This window comes from Bubalus bubalis, chromosome 2 (assembly GCF_019923935.1).
Source record: "Bubalus bubalis isolate 160015118507 breed Murrah chromosome 2, NDDB_SH_1, whole genome shotgun sequence".
Lineage (NCBI taxonomy): Eukaryota > Metazoa > Chordata > Mammalia > Artiodactyla > Bovidae > Bubalus > Bubalus bubalis.
The window spans coordinates 9,052,295-9,077,967 of record NC_059158.1 but is presented as its reverse complement, the minus strand read 5'-3'; the positions used below and the strand labels follow the sequence as shown (position 1 = coordinate 9,077,967).

At 45.5% G+C, this 25,673-nt stretch overlaps 1 protein-coding gene across 18 annotated transcripts in view; it reads right to left on the bottom strand.

The window, feature by feature from the left end:
* The window catches only part of PHACTR1 (phosphatase and actin regulator 1), a 518,881-nt gene that overhangs the window by 70,029 nt on the left and 423,179 nt on the right, over positions 1–25,673 (bottom strand). For 16 of the 18 annotated variants that reach the window (XM_044927143.2, XM_044927147.2, XM_044927161.2 and 13 more), the window contains 3 exons: positions 25,505–25,585; positions 2,230–2,397; positions 124–330 (listed from right to left, as the gene is read on the bottom strand). In XM_044927143.2, the coding sequence (XP_044783078.1) occupies positions 124–330; positions 2,230–2,397; positions 25,505–25,585 (456 nt within the window). The remainder of the gene's footprint in view (positions 1–123; positions 331–2,229; positions 2,398–25,504; positions 25,586–25,673) is intronic. The other 2 variants (XM_025265809.3, XM_044927165.2) reach the window with 1 other exon arrangement.

Here is a 25,673-nt window from a genome sequence, read left to right as displayed (position 1 = left end):
ACACACAGAAACACCGAAGTGTCCCACAGGGCGACCTCGCCAAAGGTTCTCAGGTAAAAAGCAAGAAAGGATCCCGTGAAGGGAAGGCAGGGCAGCGGGTCCCCAGAAGGCGTGCTGACTCACCTGGTAAGTGGTTGCCAATCCTGGCAGTGGGTTTGGGAGGCAGGGCGGGGGGCTGCTTGAGGAGAGAGAGCTGCTTCACGGGGGTGTCCTCGTGGTCTCCAGGGGAAGCAGCAGGTTTTTTGGGGGGCAGGAACAGGACTGGTTTGGCTGAAGGATCTTGGGACAGGAGGGCTCCAGACTCACTGGCAGAGGGACTCTCTTCGGACACTGAGGGGACAACCACATGACACACGAGGACATTACACACACGCAGCGCGGGTGGGGCTGGTGGCAGCCGCGGGGGCGCAGCGCAGGCCAGCGACACGGCAGAGCATACAGTGCGCACTCCACGGGCGCGCCAACACCGAGTCACGGACCATGGCGACAAGCAACAGATGGGCAGGCACAGAGGAGCAAGGACCAGGAGCCCCTCTGAGCCTCCTTGGGGTGTGTTTGCCCTTTGCTCCTGGGTCTGAGGGCAGCCTAAGGGCTGACACTGGGCAAGCAACCCCCATATCCTGGGGCGGCTGCTCCTCCAGGTTCCGGGCCGTCCAAGCTGTGTCTTAGTGTTCAGGGGGCGCTCTGCAGTTTCAGGGGCACTGGCTCCTATTGGCTCCTATACACCTGGACAAGGTGAAGGATGCTCCAAATTAACATCCTTTTTGTTTTCTCTGCTCCTGTCTCCTACCCTCACCAGAAGCATGGTTTTCTTGTTTGGATTCTGCCCATTCCTTATTGTTCCAGGCCTGCCTCTTCCTCTCCCCCTGGGGGTGGGGGGGCAGGACCCAGACCAGCTCCAGTTAAGAGCTGTCCTGGGTGGTAGCAGAGGTCCTCCCATCAGACTGGTGACCTAGCCGAAGACTGAAGGAGACTCTACGACTTTCCAAGGGCGACAGATCTCAGGACAACAAATCAAATCTGTCTGATCCCAAGGAAGGGGAAAGCTGGAGAGAAATCTCAATTTACGGCTTTAGTTGGAACAATCTCTCCAGCTGGGAGTGGGGGAGGTTGGGAGAGAAATGCAACTCAGATGCGTACTCCCCTCTACCATCACTGCTCCAGTAAGAAAGCCTGTACAAGAGTGCTCCCCTGCCTCCTCCTTCCTCCCTAATCTGGGCAGCAGTGTTCCTGGCAGCATCAAAGCCTTGCACATCATCCGCAGGAGAACCAGGTTCTCCCCTGGCTCAAGGGACACCGGTGTTACCAGTGCGGACATTGATGGAGCAGCGACTCACAGGGTCCCAAAGTGAAGCAGGGCACCGACTCTCTGAACCGCCATCACTCCCGCCTCCCGCCTGAGCTCCGTGTTGCAGACTTTGCACACGGTGTAGACAGAGGAAGGACGTGGCCTCCCTCCCCAGACTCCAGACATTCCCAGAGGTCCCTCCCGGGAGGCTGGTCTCCTGATAGCAAGGGCCTCTTCTTACTGGCTGTCGGGAGCGCGCCACCATCTGGCTAAAGAGGACCACTCTGCAGTCCTTCTGAGGGACTGAATATTGGCGACTCTGGACCAAAGAGGGAGTGACGGTCAGATGGCATCACAAATCATCTGTCAGCAGGATACAACTTAACCGGTTAAGTTGTAGACAATTAATACATCAATTTTATACGGTAAATTGGTACAGTTCGCTAAAGTGATGTAACAGTTCACTGTTATATTGGGATGAGGATTCAAAGGCATACCAGGGCTTTGTGACCAGGTGACTTAGACAGACATCCTACAGAAGCATGGGGCTCAGCGTTAGCAGGAACGAATGTTAGAAAACAAAACAATGACGTTTTAAATCATCTATATTATAAAACAAGATGTATCTTCTTTAAAGAGATTAAGGTTTTAAAAGTGTTTTTAAAGATTGTAGAAAAATAAATGGATATTTCCTCCATATTTTTACACTCAGCATGTACTGGGTTGGCTGAAAACCTTGTTCAAGTTTTCTGTAACATTTTATGGAAAAACCCAAAGGAACTTTCATGACCAACCTGATACTAAACTGGTCACTTCCATCCTCATTTCCAGGAGATCCTTATGTTCAGGGGGCTTCAGAACAGAAGCCCAAGTCCATCCAGGCTGAAGGCCCGCCACACCGCATGCTGGGGACCAATTCAATGTCTGTCAGGGGGCATTACCTGTCCCATCCATGATGTCAGCAGGCTGGAGCACCTCATATGAGCAGGGATCCCTGGGCATCGGGACTGGCTCCATTTCGGACAGGGCAGGCAGAGACAGCTGGCTGGAGCTCAGGGACTGCCCGTTTTCCAGGGAGTCATCTTCATTTGATATGGAGAGCTCCCCATCTGTTGGAGCGAGAAAGAGACCGCAGAGTTAGATATGCCTGCCTTGCAGGAAAGAGTGACATTTATAGCCTGCTACCTGAGTCTGGATGCTTTTGAACAATCTTCATCAAGACCAGACACAAAGTCTGCACTTGTTATTTTGCTTTTAAGGCATCTAACCATCAGGGAAACTATTTCCAATGATCTTCAGTAATGTGCCTGTTTTCTCTCCATCTTTCTAATCATCGACAGATGAATGGATAAAAAAGATGTGCTGTGTGTATGTATGTATGTATGTATGTGTATATACATATATATGGAATATTGTGAAAGTGAAAAGTCACTCAGTCATGTCTGACTCTTTGCAACTCCATGAACTGTAGCCTGCCAGACTCCTCTGTCCATGGAATTTTCCAGGCCAGAATACTGGAGTGGGTAATTGTTCCCTTCTCTAGGGTATCTTCCCAACCCAGGGATCGAACCCAGATCTCCTGCATTACAGACAGATTCTTTACTGTCTGAACCACCAGGAAGCCCATATGGAATATTACTCAGCCATAAAAAAGAATGCGGGAACGCCAGACACAGCAACGTGAACCTAGAAAAAAACCCTAGAAATCATCACACTAGTTCAGTGAGCCAGACTGGGAAAGACAAGTATCATATGATATTGCTTATGTGGAATTAAAAAGAAAAAGATATGAATGAACTTTTTTTTTTTTTAATAAAACAGAGACTCACAGACATAGAATGCAAACTTATCGTTACCAAAAGAGAAAGGGAGCAGGGAGGAATACATTAGGAGGTTAGTATTAACATATACATTCTACTATATATAAAATATGTAAATAACAAAAAAGAACCTACAGTATAGCACAGGCAACTATATTTTTGCAGTAAACTATAAGGGAAAAGAATCTGAAAAAGAGTATACACACACTCACACACACACATATATATGTATAACTGAGTATCTGTGCTATATACCTGAAACTTACACAATATTGTTAATCAACTATACTTTAATTAAAAATTTAAAAACATTTACAAAAGTTTTAACATTTTAAAAGTGCTAAAAAAAATCATAATATACCATGTTTTATATTTGTTCTTTAAACAAAAATAAAAATCAAATTTTCTTCATAATTTTTGAAAACCTGGAAACACTGAGCAGGACTCAGAGATGGAAAACGAGGTCAGAATTCCTACTTCTGGGAGCCAAAGGCTTCAAGCGCTCAACAAGCATGGGGACCTGGGACGTCAAGGCATTAGGAAAGACTCACCCTGTCTTCTCGGCACCTCTGCCCACATCCAATGTCTCCAAGTAGACACGTTTAGGGGTCTCTGAGCTCCAGCTGCAAGGCTGCAGCAGCCCAGAGTCGCTGGGAGGTGCCAGGATTCTCCTGGTGCCCATCAGTGATTCTGCCGGGCAGGGTGTACACTTTGATCTTGTCAAAGCTCAGCAAGACAAGGAGCAGCCAGTTAACACCACGGTGGAGGATCAAAGTCTCCTACACAACGGCCGTTTGTCAAATCAAAACTCCCTGGGTGTGATTTCCTCCTAGCCCAGGGGAGTCCTAGATAGCTAGACATTAAAGTCAAATTAATTTTTAAAGAGGACTGAAAGCTGTTCCAGCCAGATGAATAAATATCCAGATGAAAGGCTCTAAGTTATGTTTGGGCAGAAACACAGAAACCAGCAAAGCAATTACCTGCCTTACAACGAGAAGATAGATGATTTACTTGAAGAAATACAACAGTGAAATGGCTCCATGGTTAATCATGGATAAACAAGCTTTTCCTTTTGCTGTGTTCCTCCCAAGGCTTTAATTTTCTATACAATGATGATACGGCAGCAAAAGATTCCTCTACCTACCCCCTTTCCTCCTCATTTAGAACTGGCCTGATGAAACGCATGCTCAACAGAGCAATTTATAAACTGACAGGCTTTAGGTAGCATATGGTTCAAGGACTTAGGATATTTGACCTGAAATTTTATACACATAGAAAAAAAAAATATAATGTACACCAAAAAGTCATTTGAAGCAGATAATTTAAAGCACTAATTTTTGAAGACTGTGGGTTTATTTTTTCTTTCTTTTCACTTGGCCTTAAAAAAATTTTTTTTTAATTGGGCTTTTGTTTGCTGTTGGTCATGCTGCTTAGCATGTGCGATGTTAGTTCCCCAACCAGGGATGGAACCCATGCCGTGTGCAGTGGAAGTGCAGAGTCTTAGCCCCTAGATGGCCAGGAAAGCCCCTCACGTGGCCTTTTTATATGTCTCGAATGGAAGCAGTAGTCACTATAATCGTGATTAACAATATGGCTATGACGTCTCATTCCTAAGAGCAGAGCAGACTGCCAGGCCAAGGCTACTTGGGAAACACTCAGCTGAACTGAGAGTACCCAGGATGGGAAGAGCCGAGATTGTGAGCGTTAACGCAGCACCATCCCGTAATGGACAGTCCCGGGTCCTTTACTTCGTCTTGTTCAAACCGACAACATGGGAAGCACCTCTGCCTCGGGTTCCCAGGTGGTGGGATAATGATCGCACTGCCGTCAGGTTTACTGCATCTCTGGGAAACCATTCTGATTTTGGATGTTCTGGCACCCCACTCCAGTACTCTTACCTGGAAAATCCCATGGACGGAGGAGCCTGCTAGGCTGCAGTCCATGGGGTCGCGAAGAGTCGGACACGACTGAGCGACCTCACTTTCACCTTTCACTTTCATGCACTGGAGAGGGAAATGGCAAACCACTCCAGTGTCCTTGCCTGGAGAATCCCAGGGACGGGGGAGCCTGGTGGGCTGCCGTCTACGGGGTCGCACAGAGTCGGACACGACTGAAGCGACTTAGCAGCAGCAGCAGCAGTATAGTAAAAGTACTGGCTTAAAACAGCCAGAGGAGGAGGGGTTTCAGGGTTGTTGCCATATTTTGCTTCTTTGGGGCAAAGATGTGATGGAATGATCGCTACATATTTTAGCTACTTAGACTACTTACGTCTAAGAACTGCAGATGCAACATTAAGGGGAAGAAAAGACACCACAGCAGGAGCGCTAGAGGTCTTGGTGGTTACGGGGAAGCAGTATTGCTCACTCCTCTTGGGACAAATCAACTCTCAAAAAATTTAGCTCCCTACGGGTTAAAAAGTACCTTTGCTAAATCACAAAGGCCCAAATCATTTGGGAGAGGAAACAATCTGGTGAATTCCACCACTGCAACTCCTAAACACACATCTCATTTAAAAACGAAATTAGAAAAAAGGAGAAATATGACACGAATCATATTTCTACCCTAACAGAAAAGTTCTTTTTCCATACGTAGTTGTGTGTATCAAATTTTATTTCGTCTTGTTTTTTTAAAAATTTTATAAGCATTATAATTTGCATAGTTATCATCTTAATGATTATCTCTCTGTAGTTGGTCACAAAGGGATTTCGAATGTTTTATGCTGTACTCTTGCCTGGAAAATCCCATGGACGGAGGAGCCTGGTAGGCTGCAGTCCATGGGGTCGCTAGGAGTCGGACACAACTGAGCGACTTCACTTTATTCACTTTTCTCTTTCATGCATTGGAGAAGGAAATGGCAACCCACTCCAGTGTTCTTGCCTGGAGAATCCCAGGGACGGTGGGGCCTGGTGGGCTGCCGTCTGTGGGGTCGCACAGAGTCAGACACGACCGAAGCAATTTAGCAGCAGCAGCAGCAGCATGCTATTATGAAAACAGAAATCTCTGCCAATTACCTTCTGGTATAAAACCTTCTCTGCAATTAGAATTCTCCCCCTTTAGAAGAGAGTCCGATAAAGACATTTATGTGTATTAATATTTTAATGTCTACTGACACAGACCTGGATATCGTTAAGTTGTTTTTCTATAGGGTTTGTCAATTTACACAGCAGCAGATTTCTGGGCTTTTGGTCATTTCTTCAATATTAACATTGATAACCATGTTTTAGCTATCGACATACCTACTTACCTACATATATATGCACACATCTGGTAGAAATAAATTAAAACCATGCAATAAGTACACATTCATTATTGATATCACTTATGACTAAGATAGATGATGACAAAAATAAAATCTGATTTGGATTCATATAATACGGGGATTAAAAAGATGCTGCTGTTAAAGTAACTGTTATTTTTAAAATTCTTATGTTTTCAAATGTACACAAAAGGTAGAAGCATGAAGGTAATGAACTCAATGTTCTCATCATCAAGCTATGAGGAATTAGCTGGGAATGCCTAATGCTTAGTAACTTCAAGTTTGATTCATCTAAAGACTAATTTATTGATGAATAGTTGATTCACAAGGTTGTATTAATTTCTACTGTAAAGTGATTCAGTTATTATATCTAATATACATGCACATGTGCATATATACACATATATGCGTGGATATATACACACACGTATGTGTATATACACACATATGTATATATACACATACACAGGTATATATACACACACATTCCTTTTTCATATTCTTTTCCATTATGGCTTAGCACAGAATACTGAATATAGTTCCCTGTGCTATTATACAGTAGGACCCTGTTGTCTATACATCTTATACATAATAGCTTGTATCTCTGAAGACTGTTTAGGCTCTCCATGTCTTTTTACTATTTACCAGTTCTGTTACCAGCACATTACTGCTGCTGCTGCTAAGTCGCTTCAGTCGTGTCTGACTCTGTGCGACCCCAGAGACGGCAGCGCAGCAGGCTCCCCCATCCCTGGGATTCTCCAGGCAAGAACACTGGAGTGGGGTGCCATTTCCTTCTCCAATGCATGAAAGTGTAAAGTGAAAGTGAAGTCGCTCAGTCGTGCCCGACTCTGTGCGACTCCATGGACTGCAGCCCACCAGGCTCCTCCGTCCATGGGATTTTCCAGGCAAGAGTACTGGAGTGGGGTGCCATTGCCTTCTCCACAGCACATTACTACCATTTTTAAAATAAGCATCATTAGAAAAAACTGTTTTCCCTCCCAGGAAGAATTTAACTCTCCTGAATAAAGTGAGTCTTATGGAATATTTCTACTTTCATCTATCAAGATCATCACAGTTTCTTAGGTATTTGCTCTTTTTGATACAATGGTAAGTGGAATTGCTTCCTGAATGTCTCTTTCTGATCCTTCATTGCACAGTCTCTTGTTACTATAACGAGCAAAAGCTCATTGAGTATTGGAAATCATTTTGATGTTTCACATACTGTAATTTTCAAAATGGTACAATTATCTCCAGGTATTAAGACATTTCCTACTAGAATTAGTAAAGTGTGGAAAGGAGGAAGGGAGAAGGCAGGAGGAGACGAGACAGGCTAAGGCAGTGGTTCTCAAACTTTCATGGGCATCACAATTTCCTGGCAGGCAGTTAAAACACAGATGACAGGGCCTCACTCCCCGAGTCTCTGACCCAGGAGGTTTGGGGTGGAACTGAGAACACACGTGTCTAATAAATTCTTGGGTGATGCCAAAGCTGCTTTTGCTGGTCAGGGTTCCACACTTTGAGAACTACTGGACTGGAGGGAAGGAACTGGACAAGCAAGAGAACCCAGAATAGCAACAGTGCCTTTTCATGATGAGGTTTAGGGCAGGAAATGTCGTTCATGGGGCTAACACGGAACAGAGGCGGTTGGTTTAAATCTCAAAGAGAAAGCAGGAGGTTGCGTGGTCTAACCATGGATTATGAACTTGTCACGAAGGGCGATGGGACTGGAGAGAGCACCAGGGTGGGGAAGAAAAGTAAAAGATGAGCCAGGTGCAGACATGCCTAACGGGAGCATCCGGTCACAGAAGCGAAGAGAAAAGAATGCAGAAGAGAGTGCAAGTCGGAGTCAAGACAAATGGTGAGACGTAGAAAGCAATGGATTGAGAGGGAGACCTGGCCAGTCACTGTCTTTTCTTCCTTGTGAGGCACAAGAATTGAAGATGCTGATAAGTCAGGCTTATATCAAGTTAAGGAGAGTGAAGGGAGAGGTGCTGCTGCTGCTGCTGCTGCTAAGTCGCTTCAGTCGTGGCCGACTCTGTGCGACCCCATAGACGGCAGCCCAGCAGGCTCCCCCGTCCCTGGGATTCTCCAGGCAAGAACACTGCAGTGGGTTGCCATTTCCTTCTCCAATGCATCAAAGTGAAAAGTGAAAGTGAAGTAGCTCAGTCATGTCTGACTCTTAGCGACCCCATGGACTGCAGCCCACCAGGCTCCTCCGTCCATGGGATTTTCCAGGCAAGAGTACTGGAGTGGGGTGCCACTGCCTTCTCCCAAAGGAGAGGTGAAGAGTGAATGAATTCATTTGACTGACAAACACCTACTGAGACCCTATCATGAACAATGTGGGGTCACACCCACCGAGCCTCACAAACAGATCTGCTGTTGGCTCCTTAGGATACCTGGAGAAATGACTGTTAGGGCGGCTGCCTCCAAAGGCCTGGAGCTGAACCATATTCTGCCCTGCCCCTGCTGCCACAGGCCAGGCATTGTGCTAAATGCTGAGGAGGAAACAGACATCCCCTGTGGAAAGAGTGAGGCAAGACAGGGTGCAGAAATGCAGACAGGGAGGAATTTGGTGTACACGAGCTGGGGTGAAAGATGAGGAAAAGAAGCGTGAGAAGTTAAGCCCTGAGAAACAGAAGAAAAATGAGAGGCGAAGGAAGGGAGTAGATATATGTTCGGAACAGATGGAGAGTCACCTCTTGTCTTGCATAAAATTTTTCTTAATGTTCTAAGAGTACAATCTACTGGTTGGTCAAAAAGTTCATTTGGGTTTTCCCATAAGATGGTACGAGAAACTGGGATGAACTCTGTGGCTAACCCAATATATAAAAGCTGTGTTCCAGAGAGTTGGCTTGAAAGATGTTTTAAAAATATATATTTTTGTTCTAATATAGTTTATTTAGGAATGACATCTACCTATAACCAGAGGTCACCTATGCGACAATATTAAAAAAATTTTGTTGTTGTTGTTTGTTTTGCTTTAAGATACCCTCTGGTTTTAGGGTGATTGACATATATACATACTCACAGACATATTTATTTATTTAGGGTGCATAAGAAGGAAGCCAGAAATGTATTAACTTACTCATAAACTTTTAGGTTTTTAATTTGCAAAATAAAACACTGTACAACCAGTATAAGGGAGAAAAACCAACATGATGGGGAAATATGAACCACACATAGCTATAAAAGAATGGCTATTCCAAGTATGCGGAGTATTTGTACAAATAAATAAAAATTCAGTTCCAGGTGCTCCTTGTGAAATGCACAGCCTGGCTGGGAACGAAAGAAATGCAAGTGAAATGACCCTGAGGGTGACGCTGACCCCTAACCGTGTGCTTGAAGCAACGTCAAGTGCAAAAGCAGGAACGGAGAACGAGAGGCACGGGTTGCTTACCATGCCCTCGAGAGGAAATACGCAGGCACGCTGCAAAGTGCTAAAGTGAGCTTGGTATGATATGAGTAGAGCTTGCTGCTGCTGCTGCTGCTAAGTCGCTTCAGTCTTGTCCGACTCTGCGCGACCCCATAGACGGCAGCCCACCAGGCTCCCCCGTCCCTGGGATTCTCCAGGCAAGAACACTGGAGTGGGTTGCCATTTCCTCCAATGCACGGCAGTGAAAAGTGAAAGTGAAGTCGCTAGTCGTGTCCGACTTTTCGCGACTCCATGGACCCACGGAGGACCCACCAGGCTCCTCCGTCCATGGGATTTTCCAGGCAAGAGGAGTGGAGTGGGGTGCCATTGCCTTGCCACTGTTTAGTAACCCACATAGGTGTCATTTCCACAACAATATAGACAGCTTTGAAAAGCTTCTATTAATCCCAGTAATCTTCTAAATCGCTGTCCTCAAAGCCAGTGGCTGCTCTCATTGTCAGCCAAGTGATGTGCCAGCAACCGCAGCTCTAAGGATTTCACTGAAAGATGAAAAGCTCTCAATCTAAGCTGGAAATGGCTCCATGGTCATTAGGGTTTGCTTGAATTCAAGGAGTTGAAGTCATTAAACTAAATGGTGCTACAGATATCATCGTGTAGAATTTTAAACATATATTGAAAGCAATACATTTCTATTAACACTGCAGATTTACTCACAATACCTAATGTTTTTGAATCTCGGGCATTGAAAAAGACAAACTGAGAGTCTTATTCACAAAAACTAAAACTACACTGTGTGTGTGTGTCTCTCTCTCTCATGTCTGGTACATTTTCTTTTCCAGTGAAGAAAAGTCATTGTCAGTGGGTGATCGTGTGTCTAAAAGTATCTATATGCCACCAGAATTGTGAGCGGACATCGCAGGACTTTATAGGATCACTAAACCTATATTTTTGGAATCCACATGTCAGAGATTCTTCTAGTTTATCTTTCGTGTCTATCTGCGGCCAGAAGTCTCTGGATTATTCAGACTAGTTTATATGGAAGAACAAATGTGCAAGAGGCATGAGGTTTCTTTGCATCTGACACAGGCATCTCGGTAACTCACAGAATCCTTTCGACCCTAATAGCTTGAAACCTAAGCAAGATGGATTTCAATCTCAGAATCTAACTGATTCCGTGATACTGAGACTGGATGACTTTAAACACAGAATGGAATGGTACATGTTTTCCTGCTTGGAGAATCACCTTACTTTTTAAAAAAATAGCTGCTATTGCTCTGGATTTAATATTTCCTGTCTTGTACAGAGGACTTTGCCGAAAACCCTGCAGTGTGTGAGTTGCAGTGACTTCCTATCACAAAAGTGGCGTTGACTAAAACAAGCACGTAGCTTGTTTCAGTTGCACTTCCCTGTTGCTGTTCCCTGATGGATTTATCAGCGTTTTCTGCCTTTTACTGGACCGCACAGTCAGCAAACCACAGCTCACATGGCTTCTTGGTGGCTTCCTCATCGCAAACACCTCCTCGTATCAAACCGTGGTGTCTGTCTCCCAGAGGTGTTTCTTTCATCTGCCTGGGTACAGTTATGCCTCCTCAGCAGTCTTTATACCCGAGCCCATCGGTTCTTTACATCATCTATCCTGATGAGGTACGATGGTTCTGACCACTATTTCCAGATAATGACTCTTGACTCCAAGGTCTGCAGCAGAAAGAGGATTTACCATCTTGCTATTCCTAGGCATTCTGATATCAAAAATGCAACTGGGGCAGAGACTGAATATAAAATGAATGGGATGACACAGTTTCTCTCCTATGCTATTACACAAGAGTGGAACTCTCACAGAATCATATATCGTTGTGTGGTGGGCCCTTCACAGTTAATAGAGAATCCAAGATTTTTAAAAAAATCTTTAATGGCTAGAGAAGGAAAGTCATAGGGACTTGTCATTGCAAAATTTAAGCAGTTCTGTTTCTCTAGCTGAGCTGCTCTCCAACATATGGTTATGGTTTAAGTTAGTTAAAACTAAATAAAACCTAAAACGCAGTTCCTCGGTCAGCCTAACCACATCGGAGGTGCTTGATGACCACACGTGGCTGATGGCTGCAATGTTGGCTGGCAAAGATGATGGAACGTTCCTGTTATCGCTGAAAATTCTACTGGACAGCCCCGCTCGAAATAGACTTAAAACTCACAATAACGGGCCTAGTGGAGTGAAGTGAAGTCGCTCAGTTGTGTTCGACTCTTTGCGACCCCATAGACTGTAGCCTACCAGGCTCCTCCGTCCACGGGATTTTCCAGGCAAGCGTACTGGAGTGGGTTGCCATTTCCTTCTCCAGAGGATCTTCCCGACCCAGGGATCGAACCCTGGTCTCCCGCATTGTAGGCAAATGCTTTACCATCTGAGCCACCAGGGAAGCCTAATGAATATGCAAAAATGAACCCATTACTGGAACTGGGAGATTCAGACAGATGGCTTTGCTAACCTGGTCCATATCACAACAAATGGTCAGTTCAGTGGATATTTGCTTTAAAGAAGCTGCAGTGGTAGGAAGGAAGAGGCACAGGGAAGAAAGATATCTCTGGGGCACGTGTGGATGGTGGGACCCAGACAGCAGCAAGACACAGCTCCAGAAGTGGGCGTGGCCTGTGGAGGAGTCCTAAAGCCTCCTGATAGAATCTCAGCTCTTCTGGGTGGAAGCAGACAGTCTAGACTTGGGTGAAGGGGAACCGGGAAAGGGAGACAGGCATCAAAGAAGAGCAGAGAAGTCCAGGTCACATGTCTGGTGGAGACCCTTGCTGACATTTACTGAGCGCTTTCTCTGGGCAGAAAAGGCCGTAAAGCCCAAACTGGATTACGTCCCCTGATCCTCCAGCAACCCTCTGGGAGGACAAGCAAGGGCAGAATGGAATTGAAGAGTACACATCCAGGGGGGGTTCCCAGAGCCTCCAGGAGGACCAGCTGCTTGGTAACAGACTGTCTTCAAGCGAGCAGGCTGGAGGCTGGGAGCGATGAGAGAGGATGGAAGGCAAGCATGGCTTTGCTGGCTGGAGCCAACTAGGATCCTGGGGGTTCACTGAAGCAGAAAGCAGAGTCTAGGGAGATAAGAAGCTGCCCTGTACCTTCTACAGACAGAAGACGAGGGAGCTGGGACCAGCACTTAGGGATCCGAGGAGAATGTGGTTGTTTTACAGATATTTGTGTGGGGTTTAAGGCTTCAATACACCTGCAACGCAGGAGACCCAGGTTTGATCCCTGGGTCGGGAAGATCCCCTAGAGAAGGGAATGGCTGCCCACTTGAGTACTGTTGCCTGAAGAATTCTATGAATTGCCTGGTGGGCTACAGTCCATAGGGTGGCAAAGAGTCAGATGCGACTAACACTTTCACCTAAGGCTTCAGTGCTCCACCGACCTAACTCTACATGAATCCTAGGCAAATGTATGAAGTCAGGAAAGCTTTTCTAAGTGTGACTAGCGTCCCTTCTATTAGCTGTTACCTTCCAGAGTTTGACTTGTCTCCTCATTACAAGTGCAGGTCAGCGGCTGAGACATGATCAGGCATCAAAAGTGGGCAGGGATGCTCGTCATGCCCAGGGTACTGTGCCCTGCCCTGGCTTCATTGGTGGGGTCTAAGATAGGCAGTTGGAAGGGCGGTATTGTGGTGGGTCTTCCAAGGATAACTTATACTAGGTAGCAGCCGGAAACATCTGTCAAAATTAGGGGAAAAGGTGAGTAGTTATCTCTTAAGAATTCTGGTCCATGAGAAATGAGAGGAATTCTGGAGAACCTCTGGGGCAAGGTTTTCTTGCTCTTAGAAAGCAACACCAAGAAGGGAAACAGGCTTGTCCCTCCCCTCTGGACGTTGCGCCTGCATGTAATGCTGGACCTGCTGCAGCCACCTTGTTAGCATGAGGGCTGAGAGCCTGAGGATGGCTTCCTTTTGCCAGGTTGTTGAGTTATTGAACTAACAAGTCCTGGTGCTGCTCCACCACTGGATTTTATGATGTGGAATTCATTCATTCACTCACTCACTCATTTATGCAATAAATAGTCAATGAGCACTGACAAACGCCAAGCATTGCTCAAAAGGCATGTGGGATAGTTTAGAGGATAAAACACAGGAAGATCTTTGGCCTAAATTTTCTTACTAGTTTAGCCTCCTTGAATTAAGTTTTTTGTTTTCTGAAACCTTAAGAAACTTATGGTTTAAGAACCATTAGTTCTTAAGAGCCATGTTAACTTACACCCTGATGACTGCACACTGGTTTCACAGGGAGCTAAAGAGCCTACAATTAATAGCGTAAAAATAATCAAAAGGACATGCCTTATGTGATGTGTCTGTAATTGATGCTTTGGAATCATTTTTCTCCCTGATCTGAACCACTGTCTCTTGGCTGCCATAATGCTACACATTTCTGGCTTACTTCCTATGTTCCTGTCCACTTCTGAGTTCTTGAGTGCTTTCTTATTCCCAGATCATTTTGTTTTAACTTCCAGATCGCTCAGTGCTGCAGTACCGAGGGGTTTTCTATCAGGGACGCTTACTTTCTCATGCTACATCTTCTCGGAGAAATACCATCAATCCACATGTCTTCATGACCATGTATCCATGGACAATTCCTAACCTGCCATCTCCAACCCAGCTCTCCCTCTTGAGTTTCAAATCTGTACAGTGAGCACTCTGCTTAGACATCTGGATATCTCACACTCAGTGTGGTCAAACCATCGTGATATTCCCTTCTCTATACTTGCTTCTCTTCCACTCCCAGCTTAGCAGACAGGCACCTGCCCTTCATCCCTGTCCACCAAGCCTCCAAGCCAGAGTGCTGAGTGTTGGCCGTGCCTTCACTGCCCAAAGCTAAGCTGTCACGGGCCCTCCTGACTCCATCTCCTGTAATTCTCCAGCCTCTCCTCCCCTCTCTCGCATTCTTACCACCCTCATTCCTGCCCACCTGCCATCACATCATCCAAATCCCAGCGACAGTCCACTAGCTGGACTCCCTGACTCATGCCTTGGTCTCCCTCCAAGTCCTTCTCCCCTGTAGGCACAGTGATGAGGCTGCATATCTGATCATGCAGAAAACCCTTCCAGAACTCCTCACTGCTCTTGGGACAGAGAACAAACAGCTAACATCATTTTCCTGCCTGTAAGCTCTGCCCCGACTCTCCCGATCATACAGACATGCTCTCTCTTGCATTATCCCCAACCTGTGCCTCCCCATGTGTGGGTCCCTCTACTTAGAACATTCCCCCAACCCATCCCACCTTCTCCATGACAATCCTCACCATCCTTCAGGTTTCCTCGAAGACACCATGCCTTCCAAGATGCTATCCCTGAGTCTCCAGGCCTGGATAATGCGTCCAAGACACCCCACCCCCGAAACATCTTGTACTTTCCTCGTTGCATCCATCAAGCACCTGAACTCATTCTGGGACTATAAGTTCTATTAGTTAGGGGAGCTCACTTGCCCCTCCTGGTATTCATGACACCCAGAATGATGCCTTCAACATAACAAGCATTCATTCAACAAACACACAAGAGATGAATCCACTTGCTGGGGAACGTCTGCTCACAGCTATAATAAAAACTACTTTATTAATTTTTTTTCACTTGGGATAGTGATTTCCCGAAAGAACAGTGATATCTGAAGGAGAATCTAGAGCACAATTTCTCTTCATTCTTGACCATTTAATCTGCTTTCCATTTACCCCACTGGGGCTATCCACTGCATTAGGTGCCAAGGTGCTACATAAATGATTTTATGTCACTGAGGCCAAAGTAAACATTCTTTTCATTTTCACACAGTTACTCCAAATCACAGCTTCCAGAAGATGCCATTTTTAGGTGAGACATCAGAAACAGCTAAAAATTGACAAAATACCAGTGCCTCGGAAAGGCTGTGAAAAGCACTTCTTCCCATAAACCTCACGGCTTTATAAGTCTATGCACCTGGGACGCCAGAGAGACAACAAGACTTAAACGGCGCAAACTGACGAATCCGTCTCCTCTGATACAGGAGAGAATTGTTATTTTTATTTTTAAAAGACGACGACCTTTTCATTTAAATACCAGGCTTTTTTGTCATGATTGTCTGAGAGTTGGGGGAAGAATATAGACTCCGCATAAAAGAGTCATCCATTTCAAGGAGGTTCTGTTTGTGTTGATAATTAAAAATAACACCTTCCAAAATGTTGCTCCAACTCGATGAAGGGAAAAAAAGCACCTCAATGCACTTTATTATGTGCCGTGAAATGTTATCGCTAATTCCCAGCACACAGGGGAAAGGGAAGACTCTCATTGGCACATGGTCACTACTCCCTCTACACCGCATCCCAACCTTCTTTCTGCGCTGGTGGGATTATGTATCTCCTCCCCCAGGTCTTGGTGTGACTGTAGCGAGCGGTCGCCTAGTGACCAGGGACTGACTGCATCGGCCTCAACTCCATCCTTGCACACAGCCGCACATCCCAGCTCCCTGCTCCTGTTTGGGGACTGGATGCATGTAATATACGGGGATAAGAGTATGTCATTTCGTGGAGAGAGAGGGTCTTCTTTCCCTCTCCTCCCCTCCTGATCAGTGATACAAACTCACTGATTGCGTGAGTGAAACACACTCACCCATTACGAAGCATGTGACAGGACTGTGATAGAACTGAGGTTTCATCGCAAAACCCAGGGTTGAAAAATACAGAACATTTGCCACTGTTATCCTGAATGTTCTTTATATACAGCAGCATGCTTATTTGTAGAGATCATCTGCAATAACCACTAGGAGCAGTATTTATCAGTATCCTCTGATAACCAATAGGTAATATATTACAGTTTTGTGTGTGTTCCTATAAATTCCAAGTGCTTCCCAAGAGGCTCAGTGGTAAAGAATCCGCCTGCCAATGCAGGAGATGCAGGTTCGATCTCTGGGGTTGGGAAGGTCTCCTGGAGAAGGAAATGGTGATCCATTCCAGAATTCTTGCTTGGGAAATCCCAGAGACAGTGGAGCCTGGTGGGCTATAGTCCATCGGGTTGCAAAGAGTTGGACATGACTTAGTGACTAAATAACAACAACAACATAAATTCCAAACGAAGGACAGAAGGTCTTAGTAGAGTTTTTCAGAGTCTACATTCACTGGCTGTGAGCCCTTAGGCAAGGCTGTAACCTCACTGGGCCACAGCTGCTTCATTTCCACATTAGAAAAACAACAGAGGCCAGGCCAGGTGACCTCATGAGATCCTTGCTAAGTCTGAGAAAAATCAGCGCTATTTCACTAATGGCCAAACAGCTCACTGTTTTCAGGATATTCTTCTCCGTAACATTTAGAAGGCACTATTTGTATGTAGAGTGTTTGGCATCCATATATATGAATATAGGAGCTTCCTTGGTAGCTCAGATGATAAAGAATCAGCCTGCAATGCAGGAGACTTCAGTTGGATCCCTGGGTGGGGAAGATCCCCTGGAGGAGGGCATGGCAACCCAAACCAGTATTCTTGCCTAGAGAATCCCACGGTCACAAAGAATCAGATAATCAGACACGACTGAGAGACTAACACTTTCTTTCTATACATGAATATACACCCAAGATAGTGTTTCCTATTTAAATAATTGGCAATAAAGTTTCATGTATCATCAGTTCAGTTGTGTCCAACTCTTTGCAACCCCATGGACTGCAGTACTCCAGGGCTCCCTGTCCATCACCAACTCCTGGAGTTTACCCAAACTCAGGTCCACCGAATTAGTGATACCATCCAACCATCTCATTCTCTGTCGTCCCCTTCTCCTCCCTCCTTCCATCTTTCCCAGCATCAGGGCCTTTTCAAATGAGTCAGTTCTTCGCATTAGGTGGCCAAGGTATTGGAGTTTCAGCTTCAACATCAGTCCTTCCAATGAATAACAAGGGGGATCAGACCTCTAGGGCTCTGGATTTTGCCAACACAGGTGAACAGACCAAGTCACATATATATGCAGACAGTCTCAAGCTGGCATTTGTTGTTCTTTTCAGCAAACATGTACCGAGCATTGACTACGTCCCAGCACTGCTGCGGGCAGCAGGATGCCTATAAGGTCCATGAACAAATCAGACAGAGATCCTGTCCTGCCTGGTGGAGCTCACATTTCAGTGTGGAGAGACCGATGAGGAAAAGGCTAACACAATATATATGTAATTTATAGACTGCAGGTGATAATAGACAGAAGGAAAAAAAGAGAGAAAGAAAGAAAGAACACAGTGGCGCAAGGTCAGGGGACTATGGACCTATGGGAGGAGGCGACAATTTAAAATCCAGAGCTTCCAAGGAAGGTTCGTTGAGAAGGTGGCATCTGAGCCAAGAATTAAAAGAGCAGTGAACCACGTGGATGGATGTCTCGGGGAAGAGAGTGCTGGGAAGACAGCGCAGCCAATGCCAGTGCCAGGGGCTGGAAGCAGGCGAGATGTCACAAGAGGAAGTTATAAGGAGGTACCCCAGGAACTGAAGCAAACTTAGGGGCTGGAGGGCAGATCACAGAGGGTTTGGGAGGCTGCTAGAGAAACCTGGAACTTCTCTGAGTAGGGGATGACATGTTTGGATTTACAGAGAGAAGCAAATGCAGCCCAGAGGCTTTAATGAACATACCAAGACAACTTAAGGGCTCAAGAATTCGGTTACACGTCGTTTAGAGTTAGTAGTAGGACCAATGCGCCTGTTTCACGGCATTTAGGTCTCTGTGTAAAACATCACCTCCTCCAGAGGGCCTCCATGATTGCGTTTATATAAAATCATGCCCCACCCTGAGTTTATCTCCTTACACTACTGCTTTGTTTGCCTTCATAGTATTCATCACTCCTTGACAGTATATCATCAGTTCAGTTCAGTCACTCAGTCGTGTCTGACTCTTTGCGACCCCATGAATCGCAGCACACCAGGCCTCCCTGTCCATCGCCAACTCCCAGAGTTCACCCAGACTCACGTCCATTGAGTCGGTGATGCCATCCAGCCATCTTATCCTCTGTCGTCCCCTTCTCCTCCTGCCCCCAATCCCTCCCAGAATCAGAGTCTTTATCATATGCTTATTTAATTATCTCCTGACTCCTTTGGAAGAATGTAAACTGAGGGTGAGGGTTTTACTCTTTTGGTTATCACTATAGCTTGATACCTGACCACCTGGCTCAGGATGGGGAGTCAGTACCAATTTTTTGAATGAATGAACATTCTAAGAGTCTAGGAGAACCCTTAAGTTCTCATTCAAAAAAAAAAAAATAGATTACGAAATTGGTGAATAGTTAAAAATAAGCTGTCTACAAAATGACAGGTTATTTTCCATCATTAGTTGGTTTCACATTTTTATTCCTCAGATTGATGATGGTTCACTGCAATGTTTACGTTGTGCTTTTCACAAAATTGCTATATCCATATTGTGAGAAATGTGGGAAATGGAGGAAAAGGCATTTAACATTTTATGTTCCTACTCCATCATGATTAAACGGTTTAAAATTTTCTTCATAGTTTTCAAAGTTTGCTGCATTTTTTATATGGCCTTGATAAATCCAGAGATCAAACATTTTTTTGATTTTTAAAGTTTTATCTAAACTTTCTTCTGAACTCTATACTTCCATGATTCGATAGGGAAACCAATAAAAAATATGAGCCATCCAGTAGCTCCTGCTCGTCACACCTGCATTCCATTAAATGAAGGATTCCTGAGCTAGTTTCTACAGATATTGAGAAAATCTCTGCTCTTCAATCCAAGCTCTCATTTTGTCTGACTTAAATTTAGTGACCAGTTTGGAATTTTAGACTTCCCCAGCGGCTCAGACGGTAAAGCATCTGCCTACAACGCGGGAGACCTGGGTTTGATCCCTGGGTTGGGAAGATCTCCTGGAGAAGGAAATGGCAACCCACTCCAGTATTCTTGCCTGGAAAATCCCATGGACGGAGGCTACAGTCCATGGGGTCGCAAAGAGTCGGACACGACTGAGGGACATTTACTTTATTTACTTTTACTTGGGATTTTAACCTGCTAAGAAAAATATACTCCAGTATTATATATGCAGTATAAAAAGAACACTCCAGTATTCTTGCCTGGAAAATCCTATGGACAGAGGAGCCTGGTGGGCTGCAGTCCATGGGGTCGCAATAGTCAGACACGATTTAGCGACTAAACCAAGAAAGAATAAGATAAGGAATTTCTAGGAGAACTGTCAGAATAATCCAAAGTGTTAGTTGCTCAGTTGTGTTCAATTCTTTGTGACCTCATGGACCCCCTGCTAGGCTCCTCTATCCATGGAATTCTCCAGGCAAGAATACTGGACTGGACTGCTATTCCCTTTTCCAGGAGATCTTCCTGATCCAGGGATAGACCTGGGTCTTCTGCATTGCAGGCGGATTCTTAACCATCTGAGCCACCAGGGAAGCCATAACAAAACCTCAGTAATTCTGAGTTCCCTCTGCCCAAACAGGTGCACTTCTCACAGTTTATCTTTACACTTTCTATAGACAAGTAAGGTGTTATTAAGCAAAATCAATAACAAAGAGTTGGAAGAGACAAGCTCAGCTACTAAAGACAAACCGCTTTCCGCATTAGCAATGCTGCTGCTGCTGCTGCTAAGTCGCTTCAGTCGTGTCCGACTCTGTGCGACCCCATAGACAGCAGCCCACCAGGCTCCCCTGTCCCTGGGATTCTCCAGGCAAGAATACTGGAGTGGGTTGCCATCCAATATCATATCCAAAACAATGTAACTGCAGCGTGAACCCAGGCCGGCCCTGGCAGACGTGCTGGCAGTCACTTCAAACCACTGGGCAGCTGTAGGGGACTGAATCTCTGGTGGACAGCGCTTTGCTGCCAGATGACCAGACCCAGGTGCTAACACAGGAGGCAGTGCCAAATGAGGACTGACCAGCCAGGCGACGAGGAAGGACGGCTGAACATCTATGAAATTAATCTCTGAAACGAACAACTTGGAAAAGGATGAGAGGCTCTTGGCCCCTTGCTGTTCACTCAGGTTGTGGCAATCAAAGTTTGTCTGTCCTACTCCCTAGGCTCTCAGACACAGCCGCTGAGTGATGCTGTAGGAAAGGGAAGGCTGATGACAAGCAAACGACGTGTTTAGAGGCTAAGAGGACGAAAGGGGAAGGATGAGAAGGCAATGAATCAGACATCGAGGGCCTGGGTTCTCGGCTACCCACATGGTAAGACAGTCGTGAAGGGGGCTGAAGATTCCTGAACATAAAAGGGGACAACGATGTCCCTTCGTAACACTGAAGGGGGCCTGAGCTAGGAAGAGGCATGTCAAGGGTATCAAAAAATACAAAGGGTGATGACGATGAGATTATTACCAATAGAGGTTAACAATTTCTCAAGGATTTATGGAATGACAGCCGCCAGTGCACTCTGCACGTTGTTACAGATGGAACTGCATCCGTCCCCGCCGACGGTCCACATTTACATGTGAAGCCCAAACATCCAATGGGACTGTATTTGGAGATGAGGCTTTTAAGGAAGTAATGAGGTTAAATGAGGTCCGAAGAATGGGCCTTGGTCCAACAGGACTGATTTTCTTGTGAAAAGAGGAAGGCACGCCAGGACTGTGCACGCACAGAAGAAAGACCACGTGAGGTCACAGGGAGCTGGCAGCCATCTGCAAGCTGACAGTCGGGCACACCAGAAACCAGCCCTGCTGGCACCTGGATCCTGGACTTCCAGCCTCCAAAACCATGGGGAAACGCATTTCTCTTGTGTAAGTTACCCAGCCTCTGGTTATTTTGTTATGGCAGCTTTGACAATCTAATGCAGATATGTGATCTCATGTCATCCACATTATATTATCATCCACACTTTCAAATACAGAGACAGAAGCACCAGAGACGTTCAGCAAGTTGACTAAAGTTGCACAGCTCTTGGGAAGTGGAACTAGAACTGAATCCAAGCAATGATTTCAGGACTCACATTCCTAACAGCTGATGAAACACAATAAAAGGTCATGTGATTAATATCTACAGTGACAAAAAAAAAAGAAAAATAACACTTTTATCAGAAAAATCTACAGTAAATACAATTTACTTGGCAATTTTACTTCTCTCCTTCGCATTGTCCAAACAGTAAGTATTCTGGTGAGTAAGCCTGTCTCAAGCTTCTCTATCTGAGGCTCGGGAGGTCTGGCAGCAAGCCTATGAGGTCCATGTTCTCCTGGAGTTTACGTGCCAGTGAGGAAGGCCAGTCAACCACCGAACGGAAAAAAGCAGACACTGATAAGCGCAAAGACAAAAATGAAACCGGAAGTTGTGATGACAGATGGGGGCCAGACCGGCCCTTTTCTCCACAGCCAGTGACTGAACGTGTGCCATGAGATGACCTCAAACAGGCCTCAGCTCCTAATTCTGGGGCAGCTCCTAGTGTGGGCTGGCAGCCCCCAGACTCAATGCACCCCCCATTTCTTCCTCTATAAAGTGGGCCTTTTGCTCTAATGGTCTCAGTTCAGTTCAGTCGCTCAGTTGTGTCCGACTCTTTGCGACCCCATGGACTGCAGCATGCCAGGCCTCCATGTCCATCACCAACTCCTGGAGTTCACTCAGACTCATGTCCTTTGAGTCAGTGATGCCATCCAACCATCTCATCCTCTGTCGTCCCCTTCTCCTCCCGCCTTACATCTTTCCCAGCATCAGGGTCTTCTCTAATGGCCTATGGTTTCCTTGATTAAGTCAGGAAGTTATTCAGGCAATATTTACCCTAACTCAGTTATTAAGCAGGAGAAGGCAATGGCAACCCACTCCAGTACTCTTGCTTGGAAAATCCCATGGATGGAGGAGCCTGGTAGGCTGCAGTCCATGGGGTTGCTGAGAGTTGGACATGACTGAGCGACTTCACTTTCACTTTTCACTTTCATGCACTGGAGAAGGAAATGGCAAACTACTCCAGTGTTCTTGCCTGGAGAATCCCAGGGACGGGGGAGCCTGGTGGCCTGCTGTCTATGGGGTCGCACAGAGTCGGACACGACTGAAGCGACTTAGCAGCAGCAGCAGCAGTTATTAAGCATAATGGAAATTATAAAGACTATAATAAAATGTATTCTCTCCTTTAGAGGATTCCTGAAGTCTTCTAGGGAGAGACATAAAGGTTGCAGGAACAACGGAGGGAAGGATCACTGAACTGGATTGAACAGGCTTTATTGCTGACAGTATTAGCCCTTGGATGCTGACTGTGGAATACCAGACCTGTAGTCAGACACTTCTCATCTTCACTGGGGAGGGAATGTGGAGAAAGGAGTTTGAGATGAAAGAGGGAAAGTTAAGATCAACAAAAGGGTGGGTTTGGGGGACCTTAAAGAAGGCTGTGCACTGAAGATTTGATGTTTTCAAATTGTGCTATTGGAGAAGACTCTTGAGAGTCCCTTGGACTGCAAGGAGATCAAACCAATCAATCCTAAAGGAAATCAACCCTGAATATTCATTGCAAAGACTGATGCTGAAGCTCCAATACTTTGGCCACCTGATGCAAAGAGCCAACTCATTGGAAAAGACCCTGATGTTGGGAAAGACTGAGGGCAAAACAAGAGGGTGACAGAGGATGAGATGGTTAGATAGCATCACCGACTCTACGGACATGAGTTTGAGCAAACTCCTGGAGATAGTGAAGGACAGGGAAGGCTGGAGTGCTGCAGTCCATAGGGTTGCAAAGAGTTGGACATGACTGAGCGACTGAACAATAACAAAGTAAGACATAGGATAAAAGTGACAAAGTTATGGATTCTTTTTCTCTGGAGAGCCTAATCAGCCAAAGAAACTATCTCTTGGCATGGCTTGCTCAGAAGTAGAAGGCTAGCATGGCTCATCCAGGAGGTGCCAGAAGGCTATGATAATTAATGAAGAATTAGTCACTCAGTCAAGTCCAACTCTTTGCTACCCCATGGATGGTAGCCTGTCAGGCTTCTCTGTCCATGGAATTATCCAGGCAAATATACTAGAGTGGGTTGCCACTTCCTATGCCAGGGGATTGTCCTGACCCAGGGATTGAACCTGGGTCTTCTGCACTGCAGGCAGATTCTTTACCATCTGAGGCACCAACTAATCCAGGAAACATGAAATAATACAACTTCACACCCTACCAGTGAGCGGTGGTGCAGATTTCTTGTGTATTTAGTAAAATATATGTGGGAAGATCATGTGTGTGTTTGGGGGTGTGGGTATGATTGTTGATAGGGTACACTTGAACTCCTGGTTTGCCTGAATGAAAATATTCCAGAGGCCTTTCCAATATATTCATGATATATGACAACTTAGTTTTATTCAATAAACTTTACTAATTCAGATTCACTTTTAAAAACCCTTAGATTTAGCTAATAATAAAGACTGAACTTTAAAATGTGTTAAAAATAGACGGGGTTTTATTTCATTAGTTTTAGAACACTCTAAATTGACACAGATTTTTCACTCTAATTGTTGCCTAGGAGATCTTATTATTACATACAAGGCCCTTACGACTTGCAGCATTTCAGAGTGGCAAAGTGTTCTAAAAATACTTTACAAGCGCCGTCAGGATGCTCCATGACAGGGGTGAATGAGGTGAGTTGTACCAGAGGAATAAGGACCAACTCACTGAGGACAGCAGAATCAGAGAAAAACACCCAGGTTAGAAACACACCTGCCTTTTGGTGTCAGGACACCAACTCAGCACGCAGAAGACCTACGAAAATGTGTGAACTGTAAGAATTACAAGATCGCTGTGATGATTAGGGTGGATCTTTAAAGGAGAGCGTGTGATTTAATAATGTGGCCCAACAAACAACGCTGGCGTCAAACAGTAAGACCTGAAGAGTATGGACGACCGTAACAAAGCTGGAATAAGAGTTTGTCATTTCTCCTAAAGGACTTCCCTGGTGGCTCAGAGGTAAAGAATCTACTTGCCAATGCGGGAGATGCAGGTTTGATTCCTGGGTGGGGAGGATACCCAGGAGAAGGAAACAGCAACCTACTCCAGTATTCTTGCCTAGGAAATCCCACAGAGGGACCTGGTGGGCATCAGTCCATGCAGTCGCAAAGAGTCAGACACGACTGAGCGACTAAGCACACAGCACAGAGACTAAACAACGTTTCTCGTAAAGCTTTAAGTGAAGGGTGATGAGGGGAAGGGTGGAGAGGGAGGAGAAGGGTTGGCGGGGGGCTGGTGATGACTAGTAAATATGCTATGTAAACCACTGTGTACCTTTGTCTCTAAAGGCAGTAGTTCAACCAGCAAAAGACACGTGATAAATCACTGGCGAACGCTTGTGGACGCATTCACAGAGCATTTGTAATCATTGTAAATATTATCGTTTGAAATCTCTTACGTGTGCATTTATATTTTATCATTTTCTCCACTTTGATTCTCCTAATGCTGGGAGATGGACTGCCCAAAAAAAGCTCTTCAGGATATTCTAGACGCTTGTGGATTTTTAACATTTGTCTTGGGAATCCCTGGTGCCTGAAAGAACTGAAGCAATTAAATTTACCCCAGCTGTGTGTGTTCAGACACCAACAGGCTCACCCCCAGTACTGACACCATTCCTGGGGCCCCATCACTTTTCTTAGCATCCCGTGGTTTGATTGCAAAGCTGAGAAAAAGGGAGGGTTCACCTTCACGACAACACCAATCACTTCAGCGCTGTCAGCTCCATTCTCTGATCTCTCCAGAAGTGTCTGGACTTCTACACATTCAGACTCTGACAAAGCAATGCAGAGAACGAAATCCTACTCTGGGAAACACACACACACAGATTCCAAGCATGGCTTCTTTCTGGCCCGTGGAGCCGGGAGTGGTCCCCTTACCTTTATCATAGATTTCCTTCAAGACCCCTCGTTTTATCAGCTCCTCTCTGCTTTGCCTCATGGATATTTTCCTTTCCAGGGCTGCAAGCAAAACACAGAGAAGCAGGTGTGAGTCGGTAACAAAGACGATTTAAAAAAAAAAAAGCATATTTTAAGATGTGCTAAAATA